At 40.4% G+C, this 22,220-nt stretch overlaps 2 protein-coding genes across 4 annotated transcripts in view; one reads left to right on the top strand and one right to left on the bottom strand.

Moving 5' to 3' along the window:
- The first annotated feature begins 824 nt into the window (after positions 1 to 824).
- Positions 825 to 14,469, top strand: zdhhc5b (zDHHC palmitoyltransferase 5b). 3 transcript variants are annotated; one of them, XM_042492863.2, is made up of 12 exons: positions 825 to 953; positions 3,929 to 5,373; positions 6,311 to 6,432; positions 6,739 to 6,896; positions 7,193 to 7,365; positions 7,507 to 7,609; positions 7,724 to 7,815; positions 8,073 to 8,205; positions 9,520 to 9,628; positions 9,834 to 9,940; positions 10,786 to 11,720; positions 12,223 to 14,469. In XM_042492863.2, the coding sequence occupies exons 2-12, from the start codon at positions 5,225 to 5,227 to the stop codon at positions 12,326 to 12,328; spliced, it is 2,187 nt and encodes a 728-aa protein (XP_042348797.1). In that variant the 5' UTR covers positions 825 to 953; positions 3,929 to 5,224; the 3' UTR covers positions 12,329 to 14,469. The 3 variants fall into 3 exon arrangements, with proteins under 3 accessions (XP_042348797.1, XP_087937164.1, XP_087937163.1); XM_088081038.1 differs by lacking the exon at positions 825 to 953 and adding an exon at positions 1,055 to 1,073; XM_088081037.1 differs by lacking the exon at positions 825 to 953 and adding an exon at positions 1,062 to 1,142.
- A 198-nt stretch (positions 14,470 to 14,667) lies between these two features.
- tmx2a (thioredoxin-related transmembrane protein 2a) overlaps positions 14,668 to 22,220 on the bottom strand; it is a 30,991-nt gene continuing 23,438 nt past the window's right edge. The window contains exons 6-8 of the mRNA XM_042492865.2: positions 16,450 to 16,515; positions 16,224 to 16,353; positions 14,668 to 16,146 (exon numbers count right to left, since the gene is read on the bottom strand). Coding sequence (XP_042348799.2) covers positions 15,964 to 16,146; positions 16,224 to 16,353; positions 16,450 to 16,515 — 379 coding nt within the window. The 3' untranslated portion in view covers positions 14,668 to 15,963. The remainder of the gene's footprint in view (positions 16,147 to 16,223; positions 16,354 to 16,449; positions 16,516 to 22,220) is intronic.

Genomic DNA, 22,220 nt, shown 5'->3' with positions numbered 1-22,220 from the left:
TTGTCAAGTGGAATTTGGCTTCTCCTTGATGTGTGGATTGTAACTCATTTGCATGTTGCTTTTGACAAAAGATGGATATGTTTAATCCTAAAATTATCAAGTGTTTTACAAGAAAAAATAGATCAAGGGAAAAGCAGAGGCTACTAATTACTCTTGACGTATGAATGTGGAACTTTCCAAGAATCTGCTGAAGTTTGATGAAACCATCCGTTTCCACTTGGAAACAGTTTCAAGTTTTACAACCCACAACCAAGACACCTGACCCTTCAAGTTTTTTAAGAAGAGCAATATCTCATAAGAAGTGGGCAGAGGAGGGAGGATTATGAAATAAGTGTTCTTCCTCTTAGTTTCAAAATGGGCAGTATGTTGAAATATTACTTTTAAATGTATCATAACATCAGATACAATTTTACTGATCCATAGCAGAGAAATCCATGTCTGTAACACATATTACATACAATTGGTAATTTTTAAAAACTAGGTCACATTTTGAAAAAAACAACAACAAAAAAACAAAACATGAACTCCTGGTATTTTAGCCTAGATGCATGAGATTACAGCAATTATCTAGTTTTCAAAAATATTTATATGTGCCTGCCCATTTAAGAGTTAAGCACCGTTGACGACCTTCCCCAGTCCTTAAAAATATTCGTTATGTATACCCCCTTTTGCAAAACCCACTCCCCCTACAAAAATAACAAACAGTCCCTGAAATCAAACCAATACTACAGTACAGGATGATAGTTTTATGCAGGGTTGATTGGGCTGTTTGTTGAGACCACACCTGCTCGCTCTCTGATTGGCTGTTGATCCCACCTGAGAGACGACGGACTACTTCCGGGATTCCGATGTCGGCCTAGCTAGCGAGCTAACTAGTTTGCTAGCGGCTAACTGAAGGAGGACCGTAACGACCCACACCCTACGGGCTGGACAGCTCGTATGTTCGGTATTAGGTATGTCCTGCTCGTTTTATCTGCTCTCCGTGGTGACTGTTTAGCTGAACGTATCTACATTTATCTCGGCGGCTGTAAGTGAAACTTACTCGGCAAGTGTAAAGCGCCCATGCTAGCCAGGTAATGTTAGCTAACTCTTTTAGCTGTGGTAAAGGACTGAGCAGTGTCGCAAAAAACTTTCGAGGCTAGGTAAGGGCTAACTGATTACTAAGTATAAATCGCGTTTAAATAAGTAATTAATACATGAAACATTAATACATCGAGTTAAGTCTATAATACTTAGTTTGTAAAAGTGAAGTGTATTTAAATGAGGTTCATTGTGTTAACGTTGACTGAGTCCTAGTGCTGCTCTGTTGTTTGGCCTGTTGTTGAACGCTTCTTCCATGTCAACGTATGATCCAAACATGAAGTGATAATCAATCTAATGGTATCGATTTTAAAAACACATTAGCTGCCAACTGTAGGTGTGTCACTGTTGCTGGTAAAATTGGCTATATTTCGTCGTAATGTTTGATGTAAGTTAGCCAGCGAACTGCAGATTGTTGCAGGGACATGACAGGCTCGACACGGAGATTTTAGGATTAACATCCATTATAGTCGGGGGGGATTTGTTTGTTGGGCAGATGAGATGATTAACAACAGCCACACCGACACTCAGCTTCGGCCACAGCTCTGTATTTGTTGATGATTGTTGAAAAGAGGGGTGTGTCCTAACTATCGGGTTACCTTGCTACTCCAGATCCGTTTTCAGTGTGTTAACACCGCACGGACTGCTTTTTCATCTGGAGATGAGGGAAATTAATCTGACGTGTGTGTCAAAGGCGTCTAGGTTCGTCACAGATGGTTATCTCCGTAGTGTTTTGAATTTCCAGTTGTGGGAGGTCTTTCATTTGACCACCTGAGGGCATTGAGGTGACGACTGTGTGTTTAACAACAGTAGGCTGTTGAACAACTCTGTTTATGAGTAATGGTGAGAAATGCACAGACATGCACTTAAACACAACTTTTTTAGGACAGTGAAGAGATGGTTAGTCATCCTAACTGTTGTGAAATCAAAGTGAAGTCTGCTTGTCTTAGATAACTCTGTGGTGTAACCCAACAAGGGCATTTTGTTTTGACAGTGAAACTTAAACTTGTAAAACAAATAGTTTCATATATGGCATTATTAGTATTGTGATGTCCAACAACTTAAGGCCATCACAAAGGTGGGTATTTCTTTAAAAATACGATACCAGTACCCTTGAAAATTCTACCTATACCAATAGAGTACTCCATTAATAACTTTTTCAAACTGTCAGCTCAGTCAAATACGCAACACAGTCGCTAGAGTATATGTTGGCATTGTGCATTTCTGCAAACTACAGCTATGTATGTTCTTATGTAGAATATACATCAGATCTGCAATGTTGTGGTTAATGCACAACAAACCACTTGGTTATGCTTAAGAAAAGATCATGTTTAAAATATTATGTTTTGGTGACTAAAAAGCTATTGAAAATGCAGCAATGTCTCAGTAAAAAAAAACCAACTGCTTTTTGTGGCACTACCCTGGCTTGAAACAGTGATGGGTCATGAAAAAGCATCTGGAAACGCAGCTTAGACTGGCTAAAAAACAACAGATTTTGTTGTTTGTTGGTTCTAATCAGTGGTCTGCAGCTTGGCAGGCGTCTCGCCATGGTGTCATACCATCCACCATCCTTTCCACTTCCCAATGACAAAGTAAGTTTAGAAGCGTTGATATGATACGTTTGAAACTTACAAATGTAGGTTTGTTGAAACGTAAAATTCCAACATTTTCTTCTGGCGACTCCTCTGGTGACTGGGCTGAAATACACCAGGCTTAACTTCATCACGCCACAGATTGTAGGGGTTATCGCTGCTGTGATAGTGAGCCAATCACATATGCATTAAATCAGAGATTGCTTGTGATTGGCTGTAACAGAGGAGGATGGAGGAGTATTCAGATTGAGTTTTAGTGGAAGTAACATTTCACAGCTACAGAACAGTCCCTAAGTAGGCCTAACAGCTTTGTTGTGATCTCTGCATATTTACATGTTGTTCTGCTTGTTGGGAGATGGAAGGAATCAAACATCAGATATCAGTTTATCCTTTCAACATAACCGAGCTGAAAACACACTCAAACAAACTCAAACCGCGAGCAGTTTCCTCTCGTCACAAACACACCTGGTGCAGGGGGGGAGAGGGGGAGACGCTGGGCTGACGCCAGCTTACAGCAGTGTTCGCGGTTACTGAGAGCAGCAAGCATGGGAATAAATGACATTATATTTCCTCCTTGTTCCCTGATGATCTAAATAAGTCGCTGAATGTGTCTCTTGTTGCTTTTTAAATGTAATGCAGCCGAGAGGGTCCGAAAAGCTGCAAAATAGCGATAAAGTTTTCCTCTCCTCCCGTCGCCCTGGGACCTTAGATCGTCTTGTTCGTTTGCAGAATGATGGGGCCATTGTTTCTTAACTTAACAGTATGTATTTCATTATGGCTTACTGTGAAAACGCCCTGAACCACCAGTCGCTCCACTGTGACGCTAACTTTGCTACAAGTGCTTCTAGGAGTTGGTAAGAGTGGCGTAAACAATGGAGTTGAAGTGCACTCTGCTGGATAAACTACATAAATGAAACCATTTCTAAACCACCCAAGCATCCTTTTCTGTATCTTATGCTCTGGAAACAAAAGTTTTCTTATTGGCGCATATCGGAAAAAATATTCGCCAATGCCAATATGCTACGATATGTCTAAGGTAATATCGATCGATAATATCGTTAAACTGCTAAATTGGTTGGGCCCTAGTTGAAACTATCAAATATTTGGAAGTTTTGCATGGAAGTTGTACTGATTATTAAAATAGCTGCCAGTTAATATAATCAAGTCATTATTTCAGCTGTAATTGTTGACAGCGTTAGTGTTTGTCTACTTATGTTTTGCCCAATGACATGTGTAATATGTTTTGTTTTTTACAGGGGCGTCCAACAACTGACGCACAGAGCCAGTGGGTGAAAGAAGACAGGGAAAAGAGGAAAACGGACTAAGATGCATCAGACTACATAATACCATTGATGCACATGGCTTTGTTTGAGAGATACAAAATGGGAAAGGAGGTCTATCTGCAGAGAATTTGGAGGTGGGAGAGGTCTCTACACGCAGACCTGGCCAAGTGCGGTGACACCTCGATGACGCACACAGGGCTTCTTTTTGGAATGAGTTGATTTTGTCCTCATATTAACGCAAAGACTGGAGGCAGGGGTCTCACAAGAACCAGGGGACTCTGCTTGGCTATTTGAGCTATTTTACTTGTAAAGGCAAGGCTAGACAATTTTTAAAACATTTTTTAGCAAATTTTTGAAAATATATTTCAGCTGGACTTTTGTTTGAGGTTAAGCCGCTTCCTGCAAACTGGTTTAAAAGTGAATTTGTTTGTTTAGTTGTTTTCCCCTGCTGACTTAGTTTAAAACGCTGGAACTGTCCCTCCTGCCGCCATCCTCAGTTTCTTCCACCCACCCAGTGCCTAAATAAGCCCTCTCGGGACAATCACAGAAGTCATCAGCAGCTGCTGTGCTCAATCCTCTGCCTGTTCTCCTCTATGTGCTTCTGTACTCGGCCTGCTGGCTATCCACCCACTACCTCTTTTAATTTTCTGGTCTTTTCTTTTTATATTCATTTTCTTTGAGAGGCATAATCAGAACTCAAGCACAGTGGCGAGCATTAATGTAAACACTGAGTGTCAGGAGTGGAGAGAAGCCTAGATTGAGTTTTAGTCGTTCATGCACAGCAGTGTTACAGTTGCACTGGTGTCAGAGAGCTGTAACATTAGATTTATTTATATTGTTGCACCAAATACAGTTACATTAAAGCCATACAAAAATATTTATGAATTACCTACACATATTTTTGTATCACATTGCTCTTGTATAGTTTTGCTTTTATAAGCTTCTATCAAGATTATGCACACAAATTAAATATTTACAAGAAGCTGTGCACATGCGAGCAAAGCTGTATATTGCTATACAAAAAATATCCTGTTTTTGAGTGATTATATTAGTGCCCACAGACATTTTGTGTCTGGACTCAAAGAATCCTTCATGTTTCTGTTCAGTTGCTGCTTTGCGTAGCGTTTTATTTTCCAGTCTGTAGCCATGGCCACTCCTCCCAAACAAACCCCATATTTGCCATTTTGACCTGCAAAGCACACTTTACAGTAGGTAGACGGTAGATATCTACCTCTCTCTCTGTCTTCCTCCCCTCTCTCTCTGTCTCTGATGCCGGGCTTCAGTGGTGGGGGGGTTGGGGGAGGAGTAGGCGTACCTGCTTCTGCTCCTCCCCGTCCATTTCGACCCAGCCGATATGTCCCGGTGTCTGCAGCCACCACCTTCCTTGTGGGATCCACCACCCTCTTCTTCTGCTTCACGTAAGTATCAAGCAAACACACTCACACATATGCAAGCACGGTGCGAAGGGCTGACATGTAGACACATGCAATTGTGTCACTGCTAATGATGTTTATATTTGCGATAAAGGCACGTGTAAATATCTCAATGAGTTATGATTTATATGTCTAACTTCTATTTACTCAGAGAAAGTTAATTGAGAAAACTTGTCCTCGTTTCAGCAACACCTGTGAGTTCCACACAGTTACACCTGTGAGCTCCCAATTTACAGTAACAGTCCTGTATTTCGCACCTCTGAACAGCTTTAATGGAGCTGTTGGGGGTGAATTGTCTTGTAAAAAGCCTTGTCTGCAGTCGTTGGAGCGTAGAGTGCTACTTTTTCATTTTTCCCATCTGTGTATTACCAGCATGTGCAGCAGTTCAACTCTGCTTATGTGCTAGCTACAGCACAGCTAGCAGCAGTTTCTGTGAATAATACTTGAAAATAATTAAATAGTCTTAAATTTGAATTTGCATGGTCCTAATTGCCACAGACAATTTTCTACAATATCATATACCCATCATACATTTCTTTTAGTCAAAATGAGTCAAAGTTTACATTTTTGATGTTTCAAATCTTTAAACCTGCAGCCAAATGCTGTCTTTTTACTTTGCGATTAATTCACTCAAGTTACAACAGTCTTGAATAAAATCATCCTCTGTATGGGACAACATGTATGCTATCTACTCTTATACTTGCCTGCATTGCTTGAGGGAGAAAAAGACGATTTGTCTAAAAATCTCTCTTAAATTTGGTTAACAGTATCTTGGAAAAGGTTTTACAAATCATTCAATTTAAGTGTTGAATAGACACCCTGTGTCTATTAAACTTTTAAAGATAGGAAGATAAAGTCTAGTAGTTATGACAAAATTATGTCAAGCTGTTTTTTTTGTCCCATTCTTTTTCATGCTGTCCAGCTGTCCATGGTTGTCAGAGTATTTCTCCTCCATCATTCCCATCTACATCGCCGTGATCTTCCTTTTCACCCTCGCCAACTTCTGTATGGCCACTTTCATGGATCCTGGCGTCTTCCCCAGAGGTAAAAACATGCCATCAGCATTGGTATGTGAGTTGTTGCCCAAGAAAGTTAGTTATCAGCAGGCCCGCATGGAATCTGCGCCTGCAGAATTCCAAAAACACCTTTGTAGATTTTCCACAGATTTAAAAACAAGAGTAGGTCAAACCCAGTATATGGTTGAATCATGTACAGAGCGCTATAGGGCTTTTAGATTGAATGAATGAATCTACAAGAAATTGACGTTAATAATTTACTGAAAGGAAACCTTATGTTGAGGTGTTATGATGTCAGTGCATTCTCAGTCTTTGTGTCTATTGTTGTCTTTAGCGGAGGAGGATGAGGACAAAGAGGACGATTTCCGTGCTCCTCTCTATAAGACAGTGGAGATCAAAGGGATCCAGGTGCGCATGAAGTGGTGCTCGACCTGCCGCTTCTACCGCCCGCCGCGCTGCTCGCACTGCTCCGTCTGCGACAACTGTGTGGAGGTACACACAGACATACACACGCAATCTGAAAACACCACCTCCATGAGTTTGCATTACATATACCTGTGTGTGCTTGTGCATGCGTGTGTGTGTGTGTGTATGTATGAACTTTTATGACTCCTGTGTAACCTGACAGCTCAACCTAGATCCGTCCTATTCTTAGTTTCCATGTTTGAGCATGGGAGGTAGCTATTGTTTGATTTTAAGGTGTTGTCTGTGATCATCATTATGTTCCTCTCTGGCGTGTCCTTACTGGCGCACATTCATGTTTGTCCTTTGACCCTCTGCTCTCTTAGGATTTTGACCACCACTGTCCTTGGGTGAACAACTGCATTGGTCGGAGGAATTATCGCTATTTCTTCCTCTTCCTGCTGTCACTTACCACCCACATCATGAACGTGTTTGGCTTTGGCTTGGTGTATGTCCTGCACCACCGCCAGCAGCTGGACACGCCCCATGCTGCTGTTACGTATCCTTTACTTGACATTCTGCAGTCATAAAGATGCAGGAGATATTGTGGGACCTTCTTTTCACATTCATTGCGTTGTGATTATTTGTTTTGTTTTCCTTTGCTGGATTTTTCGTAACCTCCTTGACCTCCTCGCTCCAGTATGGCTGTAATGTGTGTGGCTGGTCTGTTTTTTGTCCCAGTCGCTGGCCTGACTGGGTTCCACATTGTGTTGGTGGCTCGCGGTAGAACCACGAATGAACAGGTACATACAAGAGCTTTTTTTGTGCATCAAACCTGTTCATGCAGACAGTTCAGATGGATTTCTTTATTTTTATTATTTATGTTCATTTTTCTATTCTCCCTCCTCTCCCTGTAGGTGACAGGGAAGTTTCGGGGAGGTGTTAACCCTTTCACCAACGGCTGCATGAGGAATATTTCTCATGTGCTCTGCAGCTCCCAGGCCCCGAGGTCAGCCTTCGTCTCTCCTCTGCACTCCTCTGTTTCCTCTCCTCCGTTTAGACTCCACAGTTATTCTTTTTCCACTGCCTCTGTCTTTCCATCGCTCTCTCCTCTCCCACTTTTCCAGCCTCATCTTTTATTGTTCTCGCTTTTCTCTTTGGCTATGGAATATATGAGTACAAGCCTTCAGTATAAGTGACTTTAGGTGTTTAATGCATTTATCATTTTAATAAGGATTTAAATGTATATGTTTGTTCCTCTCACAGGTACATGGGCCGGTGGCGGAGCCCTCAGGCAGTGGATGTACAGCCACCATTTCTCAGACCGCCTCTCACTGAGGCCCAGCTAGAAGCCAAGGTTCTGGACAACGGCATCCAGAATGACAGACACAGCACCAGGGTGAGTGATACTAAATCCAACACATGTATCAAGACAAGCAGTCTGCATGTGGACGTTTAAATGAGGAAGCTCTTCAAAGATTTTCAATGGTTTTCATGTTATCTTTTAATGACTGGTAGACTGTTGACTTGACTTGAGATTAGTTATCTGAATGTTTAAGCACCAGACAATTCCTGTTTCACTTGTTGCATTACATGAATCTCCCTCCTCTCTATCATGTCAGCACCAGAGTTAGTTGAAAGAGAGTATCAGTAGAAAACTGCACTTTAACTTACAAATATATATATATGTATAATAATATACTTAGATACATAATTATAAAAGTTCAGTATTCATTTTGTTCAGTAAATGTTGGAAATAATTTCCTTTCATTTTTTAAACAAGCAATTTTTAGTACTTCAGTAGTGTGGTGAAAGAGGCAGAAAGGCAGAACTGAGTTCACATTAACATCTGTTGATTTTTCACCAATATCCAATATCTCATCAAGTAATATTGGTATTTTCAACAATATTATTGCACATTTCCTCGTATTGTGCAGCCCTACAGTTTATCTAAATTGTAAAATAATCTTCATGTTTAAATATTACCAGATCAAAATGTCAAAAAAAGGTCTCACGCTATTAAGCCTCAGTGACAGGTGTGTGGGATTAAACCATCTACATTTGAAAAGAAATCAAAGAATCCCACACACTTATCTATTACTTGAAGTCTCTTTATAAAGGCAAAACTTTGTCTGCAAACTGTCATTGGGCAAAAATCTATACAGACAAACAAAAAAGGAAAAAAAAGAACTTAAGTGTGTTAAAGTGCTGGACAGTGCATGCATTCCTTGTTTTTCTTTCATGTTTGAATACTTTAAGGTGAGAATGAACACAGAACAGGCTGTTGTTGCAGCATATGTTGTAGCTGCTGGTATGGATACTGGTGCTGGTTTTAATCCTGCAAACCATGCAGCTAGTTTAGACGAAATAACACATTCTGCTCCTCCTATCCATGTGCATAATGAAATCCATGTGTCAGCAGCTGCTTAAGTGGGCGTTCAAACTAAAAATAGTTTGAGTACATCAGTGAATTTGAAAGTTTATCCAATGCCAAAACCTTGAACAATGGTTCATGAAACAAGACTTTATATCTCAAAAAGTTGTTATGGCAACAACCTTTCTATCCCTGGTTGTCCAGTGCATTTTGCAGTAGAAGATGAATTTGCAGCAAACGATGAATTAAATTTTTTTGCAGTGTTTTTTTTCCTCTCTGTGCCAGGCAGTCTAATCAGTGTATATTGGCTCACATGACTTTTCTGTGTGTCTTTTGCAGTCCAAGAGCAGTTTAGATCAGATGGAGAGCCAGTCAGCTGATGCAGAGCCTCCGCCTCCTCCAAAGCCGGAGCTTCGTTACCCTGGCCTGCCCCGTGCTGACACAGAGGGTGAGACACAAACACACACACACACACAATACACACTGTGTGTGAACCTGTGTAGTGGCACGTATATCACGTGACACCTGAGTGTTGATCATCAAGTCCTGCCCAGGCACTTCAGCTGTTTTACATCTTGTGAACAGATGAATGTTTATTTTCTAATCACTACCACACCTCTTTTAAATGTCACTTTTGGTTTCTTGCCCCGCAGAGAGCAGCTTGTTGACTGAAGCTCCACCTACGCCATCGATGTACAAGTACCGACCAGCCTACAACAGCCCAGGAAGGAACCACACTGCCCTCACACACCCAAACAAGGTACATGTCAGTTATACACTCGCACAGACCTCGATGCATAAACTATACACATGACATTATTATTATATTATGAATATTAAAGGAACAGCTAAGTCATTTGAAACACATTTCTTTACCAGATTGCAAACACAGACGCATTTAAGGACTGTAAATCTCAATGTTTTCTTTAAATACTCACAACCTTGATTATTTCATAATAAGCTTGTTTTATCATTTGTAAAACATAAAGGGATGTGGTTAACTTATTACGCAAAATGAGATGATGAGAACAGAACAAGTATTTCCCACAGTTTACTGTAACAGATGGTCTGGTGGCTAATATGCCCTCGGCCCTGATAATTTCCTTTGTGGTTAATACCATGCCCCTCTTTTTTTTTTTTTTTTACTTTGAATTGATCATTCAGTGGCCATCGGTTGATCAGTAAGTCTCAGCTAGTGTCATCTGTGTGTATCCCTTTGGCTGTCTGTGTTTGAGTGGATCTCTCCTTTCCCCCTGAGACTGCATTGACTGGAATGTGTAGTTCATGTACCGTATGTATTTGTATTTCCATTTATGTGTTGATACACAGTCTTTGACATGCAGTGTCGATGCTTGTTGAAGCCAGTCAATGTTTCCAATCCAGTAGTGTGATGATGGAGTAGAGCACTGAAGCATCCAGTTTCTCCCTACCACTCTTTATTTCTGTTAGAATCTGTAGAAAAATGGTTGCTGTTGTTTAGTGCTATGTTATCTGTTCCTGAGGTAACATGGTGATTTTCATCTCTCTTCCCTCTCTTCACTCCTCCCTTCATCTTCATCACACTTTTCCTCCCCCTCTCTACCTCTTGCCTGTTTCTCCTCTCAGATGATCCGTGGGGAGAGTCTTGACTCTCCGTCTCCCTCCATCCTCCAGTCCAGCCGTCAGCCGAGCTACCGCTCGGAGCCGAGCAGCCTGGACGGAACCACAGTGGTGGGGGGAGGTGTAGGGGCGCGCAGAGGGGGAGGGGAGAGGGGTGAGGGCCCCGGAGGCCCTGGCGGGACTGCTGGGGTGATGATAGGGGGCATGTCAGGTTACTCTCTGACTGGGCGCTCCTACACCTCCTACCCATCCTCTCTGGTTCTGTCCACTGGCGGCTCTCGCTCCTCCAGTCTGCGCTCAGCGCACACGGCACATAACCCGCTGGCCACGCTCCAATCAGAGGGCACCACAGACACCAGCTACAAAAGCCTGGCCAATCAAACGCCTCGGAATGGCAGCCTGTCCTATGACAGCCTTCTGACACCATCCGAGAGCCCAGAGTTCGAGTCAGCCGCTCACGAGCTGTCACCGCAGAAGCCTCGTGCTCCGTTTCCCTCAGCAACTATAACAGGCCAGCACGAGGTGGTGTCACCCAGTAGCCCGCTGCAGGGCTACACGTCGCCCTTCCTCTCAGCTCAGATCGCCCAGCAGAGGGAGGGGCAGCTGCTCCAGGGCTCTGCCACTTTCTCCTCCCCCCACAGGGCCTACCTTCGTGCCGTCAGCCCGCCCCCTCCCTCCTCCTCTGGGCCTCCTGAGATCCAGCACCTGCTCCAGCATAACCAGGACTCCTCTTCCCGAGCCCCTCGTAACCTTTCCTCCTCATCCTCTTCCCCAGGGGCTCGATCTCTAGAGCCCCCTGTTTCCCCGCCACCTCGCGGCCTCTCCCTCGGCAAGTCCCAGTCTTACATTGGGGAGGCGGGGCCTCAGCACAAGCCTCGGCCCACAGGAGGAGGCACTGTGCTGGGAGGGGGAGGAGCCGGAGGAGGGCAACAGGCTCCACAGTGAGTAGTGATCCGTCGCCAGATCCGTCAGCCTGCTACTCTTCCTCCTTTTCCTCCTAATTCTCTTCTTCTTCCCTGGTTTGTGTCAGCCCTCCTCTTCCTCCCTGATCTGTGTGAGTCTTCCTTTTCCTCCTCCACAGTTTACAGTTATGCTTGTTTAGTGTTCAGCTGTTAGAAGTTTTACTGGTTCAGTTGGTGGACTGTGTGGATTATTGTTAAAAGCATGCCAGTATGTGTTTAGTCAAAGCATGCCCAACGAAGCTGCTCTTTACTTCCATCCTGTAGCCTTTTCTGTCCTCGTCTTTTTCTTCCTTACCAACTTTAGTTACGATATGCCTTACAAGATCAATGTTAGAGAAACATTTTGCTGTTTGTGTTTGTTTGTTGTTATTTTTTTGAAGTAGAACCACTCACCTCCACATCCATTTATCCTCTGTCTTCACCCCTCATCTTCTCCCCCACACCTCCCCTCCTGTCCCCTTCCTGATGGCTGTCCAATCAGATCCGCCTCTCGCCCAGTCTTGGCCAATCACACCATATCCAAACCAGGGGGCGGAGTGAAGAAGGTGACAGGCGTCGGAGGGACCACTTACGAGATATCGGTTTGAGTGACGGACATCCTTCACGGTCTATCACGAGGAAGGAGGAAAAAGTGATCGGACTACTTCCACTTCTTACCTGAGCTGAACATCATTCATGACCGCAGGCTCCTGAAAAATGACTGTTCTCTGCTGCAAAGGACTAAAGGAGCAGGTCTTTAAGGTACTCACTTTGTTATTTTGTAACACCACTGGCCACTCTTCTCTGCTCGCCTTTCAAATATGAACAAAGAGTCAAACGGGACACTGGTTCATTTTTTTTTTTTCACAAGATCAAGTCGTCACTTTGTGAGCCATAGACGGACGTGACTGTATTATCACGGCGGGGTACAGATATGTCTATAGAACATGCATAGCTATTCAATGATTTGCTGTTTTATTTGGTACATTAGCACACAGAGTATTGACCACCGTGTCCGACACATAACGAGAGGGTGGCCTTTATTCAGTGGAGTTTTAGGAGGGGAGGATTCAGGACTGTTGACCAATAGAAAACGTCTTCTCCACTGTCTGAATGGACCACCCAACCTGTTTATCGAAAAGAGTCGTTGAGAGAGTCCAACCTGTAAACACAGTATCATTTTAGTTTTATAAATCTTTTTTTAAATATTGTTTTATATAAATGTATAAAATCTTACAGATTATTATTGGGTCAAGTTGTCAGGTATTGACTATGGATGAGGGTGGAAGATGAACTGCGTGTAATTATTCATGAAAGCGATTTCAAATCAGTTGCCTGTTTGTATTTAATGGCTGCATCAGCCACTCATGAGCTCTTGCTGGAATTTTCATTGTCCAAAGAGAATGACGATAATTTGGTGGAAAGCTGAAGTGGCAAATAATTTAGCTTAATTTTTATTTTTTATTTTTTGGAAAGCCACAAAGAAATTCTGAATCACGATTGCAGCACAAGCATCTTTGTGGAATGTACGCTTGTAATGTTTTATGCTAGAGACATTATGCAAAATCTGTTAGTAGCTTTAAGATCATTGTATGTCTTTTTTGGTGTTTATTTTTTTCTGTAATGTTTTGTCTGTCAATCAATCAAAATGCTAGCAGGACCTTAAACCTTTAACAAATGGCCAGCCAAATAGGGGCAGCGAGGGAAGGGCTTATTTATTTCACCAGACAAGACAACTTTGTAGTTTTGGGCACCATTTCAAACCAGTCTCCACCAGTTTGTTTTCTTTTTTGAGAAAAGATGAGGAGGTATGAATATTTTTTATGAAAAAAAAAACCCTTTATAAATTAAATTGTAAATGTGATATGCCACTGAATAGAATTTTAACGGGGGACTGGTTTGCATTGGACACTGTATTGAGTTTCTTTTTTGCCTTGAGACCATTCATATGGAAGCATGCTGATTTTAATTTTTTTTCTATTTGTTCATTTTGATTTTTTTTTTTTACACTTTTCTGAGGGGAAAATATAACTTAGGTTATACTTTTTGATTGACTTATTCATTTTTTTAAAACTACTGTAAAAGGTACAATTAATTTTTTTTAACCCACAGCCATGCTTTAAAAATAGAGGAATGGAGGTGTATATGGGAGTTTCTGGATTGGGCATTATGGTTACCATTTAATTTAATTTTTTTTTGTCGAGGCCTACAGCGGTGTTAGCAGTAGAATGTCAAAGCTGGCTGAATGTAGCACGTCTTTTGGGGGAAAAGTACACGCTTGAAGCACACGCGTTATTATGGTTCAACCCAAAGGACCGTGCTACAAGTTTTACCCTCCTAGGCTATGTCTTCGGTGTGCATGTGACTTTTGTTTGTTGTGCTGAATGCTTCACTGGCGTGTGTACTTGTGAGAATATTGTCAAAAGCCCCCCTGGTTGATGTGTGGGTGGCAACAAGAAAAGAAGCATTATTAATGGCACGGACAGCCGTCACACAGAGATAAAGAGAACCTGTGTTACTTTTCTTCCTTTCTGGCCAGGGATGATGGCCTCTGAACAATTTGAAACTATGTGAGTACAGTGAGTATACTTCTATGTGAGATAAAATATTGCTATTGTGGGCTGTGATGAATGGAACGAGTTTCACAAATATCTGTAACGAGTACATTGAAAACATTTCCAAAATGGCCTTATAAAGAATTTTTAAAAAGATGTCTTCTCAGAATAAAAAAGGTCAAACTTATGAAAAATTCTGTTCATCATAAATCTTTTATTTGCACACTTTTTTAAAATGTCATTATTTATTTCATTCATTATTTTTTTTTTTTTTTACAGTTTTTGTATTACCTCTTACATTTTACTTTGGTTTTGAAACATCAGACAGTAAACACACAAAATACAGCCAACAAAAGTTTAAACAGCAATGAGATGTAGCCAAACAACAGTCATTACAAAAAAGGCCTTTATTCAACAAATAACTTAAGTAATAACACACCATACTGTATCAAACCCAGTCAGACCAGGGAAACATGGTCCAGCCTTTTGTTTATTATTTGCTACGATAAAGACTTGACATCTAGTGGTTAAACTTGTTTTCCTCTTTCCATTCCATAATATTTGGCAATAATGTAAGGCATGGTAATGTCAGAAGAAAAGGAAATACTTGTTGCAGTCCCTCTCTGAATCAACGTTGATGCTAGAATGGATGGTCTGGAGGGACAAGTCCCACCCCGCAGTGTTGCTATGTGCTAGAGCGCGAAACGTTTCGTCCAGTCATCAAGGCTGTTTAAGAGAGGCATGTGCAGCGAAACTGGCGCTGCAGTGTTGGAGGGTTACAGCACATGCTGATAGAAAAAAAGGGATGATGTCCGCTCAGGTGCCCCCTGGGTGCACCACTTTAGTTTCATTAGGTGTGCTTGGCCTGACAAATTTTTGTAATACCATAGTGTGTCGTCCAAAAATCCCAAAACAGGTCATAGTACAGTATGTTGTTTAAAAATCATAACTTTAAGCTCAAATTGATGATCGCCAATAATCAATAGAGCGCTTGCATACAGATTGCATATACAAAGAGTCTGTTTATGGTCATTTACAAAAGTATATTTTTGTCCTGTGATTTAGCTTTTGGTCATTTCACTGTGCATGTGTTGTTCCCCAACTGTGAGACATAATTTGAAACTGTGACTTCTCCTGTTTTGACCCTCTTTACCAGTTATAGGGAACAAACGTTGAGAACGGGGGCACGAAAGTCAAGAGTTGTACACCCGGGGGTAAATGGACACTCAAGGATAGCGTAAAAGGGCCACTTGCTGTAGGCATGGACCCTGTCGAACAGCTGCCCTAGCTCTGGTTTTCTTGCGGAGAAGCAGAGCATAGCCTGAATCAGTAGGGCTTTACTGTTGCTGGAGAGGCAGTCAAAGCTGGTGTGAGGAAAGCTGAGGCCCGTAGAGTATGTGGACACTAGAGGACAGCTGACAGCAGGCACCCGGTTGTGTACACAGACCCTTGACTCTCAGCAGCTTGGCTTTATCCCACAGCCCCTAAGTAGCCTCCAGCAAGCCCCACTGACCCAGGTTGTTCTCTGCCAGAACCAGAGGGAGGACAGGAAGTTGACGTGGGACTGTGGACTTAAAGCATACTGCCGAGATGCAATAATAGTAGAAAAAAATTATGGCTGTGGTCAATATTAATTATGGCAGTCCCTCCCTGATCCCTTGGACCATCCATTCTAGCATCAACACACCTTACTGGTCTTTCTTGCTCTCTGTGAGCTGCTCCGGATTGTTGGTTTCAGGATTGAGCTCGTTGCTGCCGTCCTCTGGCTGAGTGCCGTTATGCTCCCCTTCCTCTTTCAAGCCACGACTTTTGTTCAGCTTTTTGTACTTTTGGAAGAGCTCGTTGAGGTTAAACTCTCGGATAATGTTTTCCTAGGGAGTAAATAAGCTACACGTTAGCATCTGTGTGACAGAGCAGACTCCATGTCTTTGCAACAGACAAGACTTACTTCATTGAATGTCCATGACACTGCTCTCCCTTTATTGTCCACCATTGGGCGTCTCATAAGTTCACGTCCTCCTTGGAAAAGCACCAGTGAGGGCAGCTGCTTGGCCAGAGGAGAAGTACTCACCCTGTACCTTTTCAAAGATAATTCAACGGACAGTCAATATCTTTGTAGAAAACAATTGACAGACAATACTATGGCACTGAAATGCATGGAGAACACGACTGACTTCTCTGAAACCTCTCCATAGCGTCCAATGTCCACCTTCCCAAACCTGAGTCCAGCACAGTTGTACCTAGAGTATACAGGGGAAGATGCATGAGATATTTAGGTCAGACTTGAGCAAAAAACAAACTAACATGTTTCTAACATGATTTTTCTTGGAAATACTAGAAAATTACCTTTTTGTGATTTTTGGACAACACACCATACTATGTTTTGTTTTTTGGACAAAAAATGTCACAGTTAAGTTTTTCATTGAAAAAATCATGAAAAATGTCATAGTATGGTATGTCGTCCAAAAATCATTTAAAACATAATTTCAAACTATGTTAAAAAAATCACACAAAATGTCATAGTATAGTATGTCATCCAAAATGACCTAAAAATGTCTGTCCAAAAATCATTTAAAAATGCCATTTCATACTATGTTGTCCAAAAATTATAAAAAAAAGACAGTAAAGCATGTCGTCCAAATATCGCACAAAACATAGTAGTATAGTTTGTCAAAAATAGCTTAAAATGGCACAAAAATGTCCTCCAAAATGACCTACAAATGTCACAGTATAGTATGTCGTCCAAAAAGTCATTTAAAATGTCATGAGAAAATATGTCGTCCAAAAATCACAAAAAACGTCATGGTATCGACCCAAAAAATGAAAAATGTCATTGCAAGGTATGTCATTCAAAAATAATGGAATATGTCATAGTATAGTACATTGTCCAAAAATCACAAAAAACATCATATGATAGTATTTGGTTCAAAAATCACTAAAAGTTTCTAAGTTTACTATGTTGTTCATAGAGTTGTATGTCATCCAAAAATCACACAAAACATCATAACGAAGTATGTCTTCCAAAAATCCCAAAAAAGGTCATAGTATAGTATGTCGTCCAAAATCATTTAAAATGTTATAGTATAGTATGTTGTTTAAAAATAAATAAAATCATCATTCTATAGTATGTTGTCATAAAATCACACAAAACCTCAATATATAGTACGTCGTTCTAGAATTACAAACAGCATCGTCATATAGTATGTTGTACAAAAATCTGAAGAAAAAAAAACAGTAACAGTAGTGTGTCGTCCAGAAATAATAAAAAACGTCATCGTATTGCACGTCTTCCAAAAAAATCACAAAAAAACTCATACTAAAGTGTAGTCCAAAACAAAAAAAAAAGTCATAGTATAGTATGTCGTCCAAAAATCGCAAAAAATGCAAAACTATATTGTGTCATCCAAAACCACAAAACATAGTTTGTTGTCCAAAAATCACAAAAAACATCATAGTATAGTATGTCGTCCAAGAATCATGACAAAGATTGTAGTATGGTTTGTAATCAAAAAGTCACAAAAATGTCATAGTATAGTATGTTGATCATAAATCATGCATAGTATATTATATACTATGACTTTTTTTTCGTGATTTTCTGACGACATTCTATACTATCACATTTCTTCGTGATTTTTGGTAGACATACTATACTATGACGTTTGTGATTTTTGGACAACATGCTATACCGTGTTGTTTTTTTTGTGATTTTTGGCTGATATACTACACTATGAATCTTTTCATGATTTTTGGACGACATACTATGTTGTTCTTTGGTCAATATATTATACTCTGAATTTTTTCATGATTCTTGGATGACCTCCTATATTATGTTGTTTTTTGTGATTTTTGGTCGACATACTATACCTTGATATTTTTATGATTTTTGGATGACGTTTTTGAGCCTTTTTGGATCATTTTTTTGATGACATGCTATATGACGTTTTGGGGTCATTTTTGACGACATACTATACAATGATGTTTTTGGGCCGTTGTCATTTTTGACAACATGCTATGACGTGCCTCTACATGCAATACTATGTTGTTTTCAGCCCTTTTTTTTGGACATGTCACTGTTGAGAGACCATCCAAGAATGGAAAGTTTCATCCAGATCCTAACCCAAACTCTTCATGAGCATGTTTAAACTGTTCATGAATCAGCAGCACCAGCCGTTTGAGCAATCAGTGACAGGAAACCACATGCAGAGGGGTGTAAACTCCCCTGCATCAGGAGAAGGAAGCTTCAATCCAAACTTCACACCCCAAACAGCAGGCGAAAGCTTCTACTCAAACATGCCACCCCAGGGCCAGCCAATACGGAGGGATGGAGAATGGAGAGAGTGATGACGCCACAGACCTCCAGATAAAGAGGAACCACTGTGTGAGTTATTTGGGGCTTTTTGCACTTCGTCTGGTTTTCAGCTGTTTTCATAATCATGCTAGATTATGGTGTTTTTGACCATATTTGCAACATTCTATGCAATGAAGTGTCTCGGCATGCTATCTTGTGTGGTTTTCAGCTGTTATTTGGACGTAACATATTTTGCCATTTTTCACCATAGTAGTATGGCATTTTCAGTTGTTTTTTTGACATGCTAGATTATAGTTTCTTCTGCCGTTTTTGCAAAATTGTATGCTATGATGTGTCTCGGCATGCTATTTTATGTGGTTGTCAGCTGTTTTTTTTTGACATTTTTCGCCATACATTTCTGGTCATTTTTCGACATGCTAGATTATGGTGATTTTCTCGACATAATATTTTATGTACTTTTTTGCTGTTTTTTGGACATGTCATATTATTACACTTTTTTCGCCATATTATAGTATGGCATTTTTGGTCGTTTTTTTGACATGCTAGATTATGGTTTCTTCTGCCGTTTTTGCAAAATTGTATGCTATGTCTCGACATGTTATTCTTGCAACTTTCTATACTATGGCATGTCTTGGAAAGCTATTTCACGTGGTTTAATGTGATTTTCAGTTGTTTTTGGGACACGTCATATTTTGTCAGTTTTTCCATACTATACTATACTATAGCCTGCATTTTTGGTCATTTTTTTGACATGCTAAATTACGATGTTTTCGGTCATTTTTGCAAATTTCTCTGCTATGGCGTGTCATGGAAGGTTGTTTTATGTGGTTTAATGTGGTTTTCAGCTGTTTTTGGGACATGTCATATTTTGACTTTTTTCGCCATACTATAGTATGGCATTTCTAGTTGTTTTTCGATATGCTAGATTATGGTGATTATGGCCGTTTTTGCAACACTGTATGCTATGGCGTGTCTTGGACGGCTATTTTATGTGGTTTAATGTGGTTTTCAGCGGTTTTTGGGACACGTCATATTTTATCATTTTTTCCATACTAGCCTTGCATCTTCAGTCATTTTTTCCACATGCCAACTTATGGTGTTTTTGGCCTTTGTTGCAACTTTCTATGCAATCGCATGTTTTGGAGGGCTATTTTATGTGGTTTAATGTGTTTTTCAGCTGTTTTTGGGACATGTCATATTTTGACGTTTTTGCCATACTATAGCCTTGCATTTTTGGTCATTTTTTCAACATGCCAAATTATGGTGTTTTTGGTCCTATTTGCATCTTTCCATGCTTTGGCGTGTCTTGGAAGGCTATTTTATGTAGTTTAATGTGGGTTTCAGCAGTTTTTGGGACATGTCATATTTTGACATTTTTGCCATACTATAGTATGGCATTTCTGGTCGTTTTTCAACATGCTAGATTATGGTGATTATGTCTGTTTTTGTTACACTGTATGCTATGGCGCGTCTTGGGAGGTTATTTTATGTGGTTCAATGTGGTTTTCAGCTGTTTTTGGGATATGTCATATTTTGACATTTTTGCCATACTATAGCCTTGCATTTTCTGTCATTTTTTCCACATGCCAAATTATGGCGTTTTTGGCCCTTTTTGCAAATTTCTCTGCTATGGCATGTCATGGAAGGTTGTTTTATGTGGTTTAATGTGGTTTTCAGCAGTTTTTGGGACATGTCATATTTTGACTTTTTTCGCCATACTATAGTATGGCATTTCTAGTTGTTTTTCGATATGCTAGATTATGGTGATTATGGCCGTTTTTGCAACACTGTATGCTATGGCGTGTCTTGGACGGCTATTTTATGTGGTTTAATGTGGTTTTCAGCAGTTTTTGGGACACGTCATATTTTGTAATTTTTTCCATACTAGCCTTGCATCTTCAGTCATTTTTTCCACATGCCAAATTATGGTGTTTTTGGCCCCTTTCGATACTTTCTATGCAATGGTGTGTTTTGGAAAGCTATTTTATGTTGTTTAATGTGGTTTTCAGCAGTTTTTGGGACATGTCACATTTTGACGTTTTTGCCATACTATAGCCTTGCCTTTTCAGTCATTTTTTTCCACATACCAAATTATGGCGTTTTTGGCCCTTTTTGCAAATTTCTCTGCTATGGCATGTCATGGAAGGTTGTTTTATGTGGTTTAATGTGGTTTTCAGCAGTTTTTGGGACATGTCATATTTTGACTTTTTTCGCCATACTATAGTATGGCATTTCTAGTTGTTTTTCGATATGCTAGATTATGGTGATTATGGCCGTTTTTGCAACACTGTATGCTATGGCGTGTCTTGGACGGCTATTTTATGTGGTTTAATGTGGTTTTCAGCAGTTTTTGGGACACGTCATATTTTGTCATTTTTTCCATACTAGCCTTGCATCTTCAGTCATTTTTTCCACATGCCAAATTATGGTGTTTTTGGCCCCTTTCGATACTTTCTATGCAATGGTGTGTTTTGGAAAGCTATTTTATGTTGTTTAATGTGGTTTTCAGCAGTTTTTGGGACATGTCACATTTTGACGTTTTTGCCATACTATAGCCTTGCCTTTTCAGTCATTTTTTTCCACATACCAAATTATGGCGTTTTTGGCCCTTTTTGCAACTTTCTACACAATGGTGTGTCGTGGAAAGCTATTTTATGTTGTTCAATGTGGTTTTCAGCAGTTTTTGGGACATGTCATATTTTGACATTTTTGCCATACTATAGCCTTGCATTTTCTGTCATTTTTTCCAACATGCCAAATTATGGTGTTTTTGGCCCTTATTGCAACTTTCTATGCAATGGCGTGTTTTGGACGGCTATTTTATGTTGTTCAACAAGGTTTTCAGCTGTTTTTGGGACATGTCATATTTTGACATTTTTCGCCATAAATTTGACATGGCATTTTTGGTGTTTTGTTTTGACATGATTTATTATGGTCTTTCGCCCATTTTTCAACATTCTCTGCGATGAGGTGTCTATGCATACTATCTTATACAGTTTTCAGCTGTTTTTTGGACATGTCGTATTTTGAAAATTTTCACCATACTATAGTATGGCAATTTCAGCAGTGTATTCGTCATGCTATATTATGGTGTTTTTGCTCGATTTTGCAACATCGTATCCTACGAAATGTCTGCTACTTTAATCGGTTTTCAGTTGTGTTTTGGATATGTCATAGTTTAGATTTTTTAACATGTTGTATTATGGTGTTTTTTACCATCACTTTTACATGCTATACTACGATGTGTTTCAACATGCTATTGTATGTTGTTTTCAGACTTTTTTTTTTACATGCTATTATATGATGTTTTTTGCAGTTTTTTAACATAATATACTATGATGTTTCTCGAAATGCTGTACTATGCTGTTTTCAGACCTTTTTAGTCATGTCACTGTTGAGAGACCAGCCAAGAATGGAAACCCGCACCAGATCCTAATCCAAACTGCTGCCCCCAAGGGATATGAACCCCTTCATGAACATGCAAATGGCCGCACCCTGGCTAATGAGCATGGTCAACATGTTCATGAAACAGCAGCTGCAGCCATTTGAGCAATCAGTGACCAGAAACCACATGCGGAGGGGTGGAAACTCCCCTGCATCAGGAGAAGGAAGCTTCTACCCAAACATGACACCCCA

The sequence above is a fragment of the Plectropomus leopardus genome, chromosome 8, assembly GCF_026936395.1.
Source record: "Plectropomus leopardus strain MGB_pleo_1.0 chromosome 8, ASM2693639v1, whole genome shotgun sequence".
Classification (NCBI taxonomy): domain Eukaryota; kingdom Metazoa; phylum Chordata; class Actinopteri; order Perciformes; family Serranidae; genus Plectropomus; species Plectropomus leopardus.
Note: the sequence above shows the minus strand (reverse complement) of the source record. Positions and strands in the feature narration are given on the sequence as shown.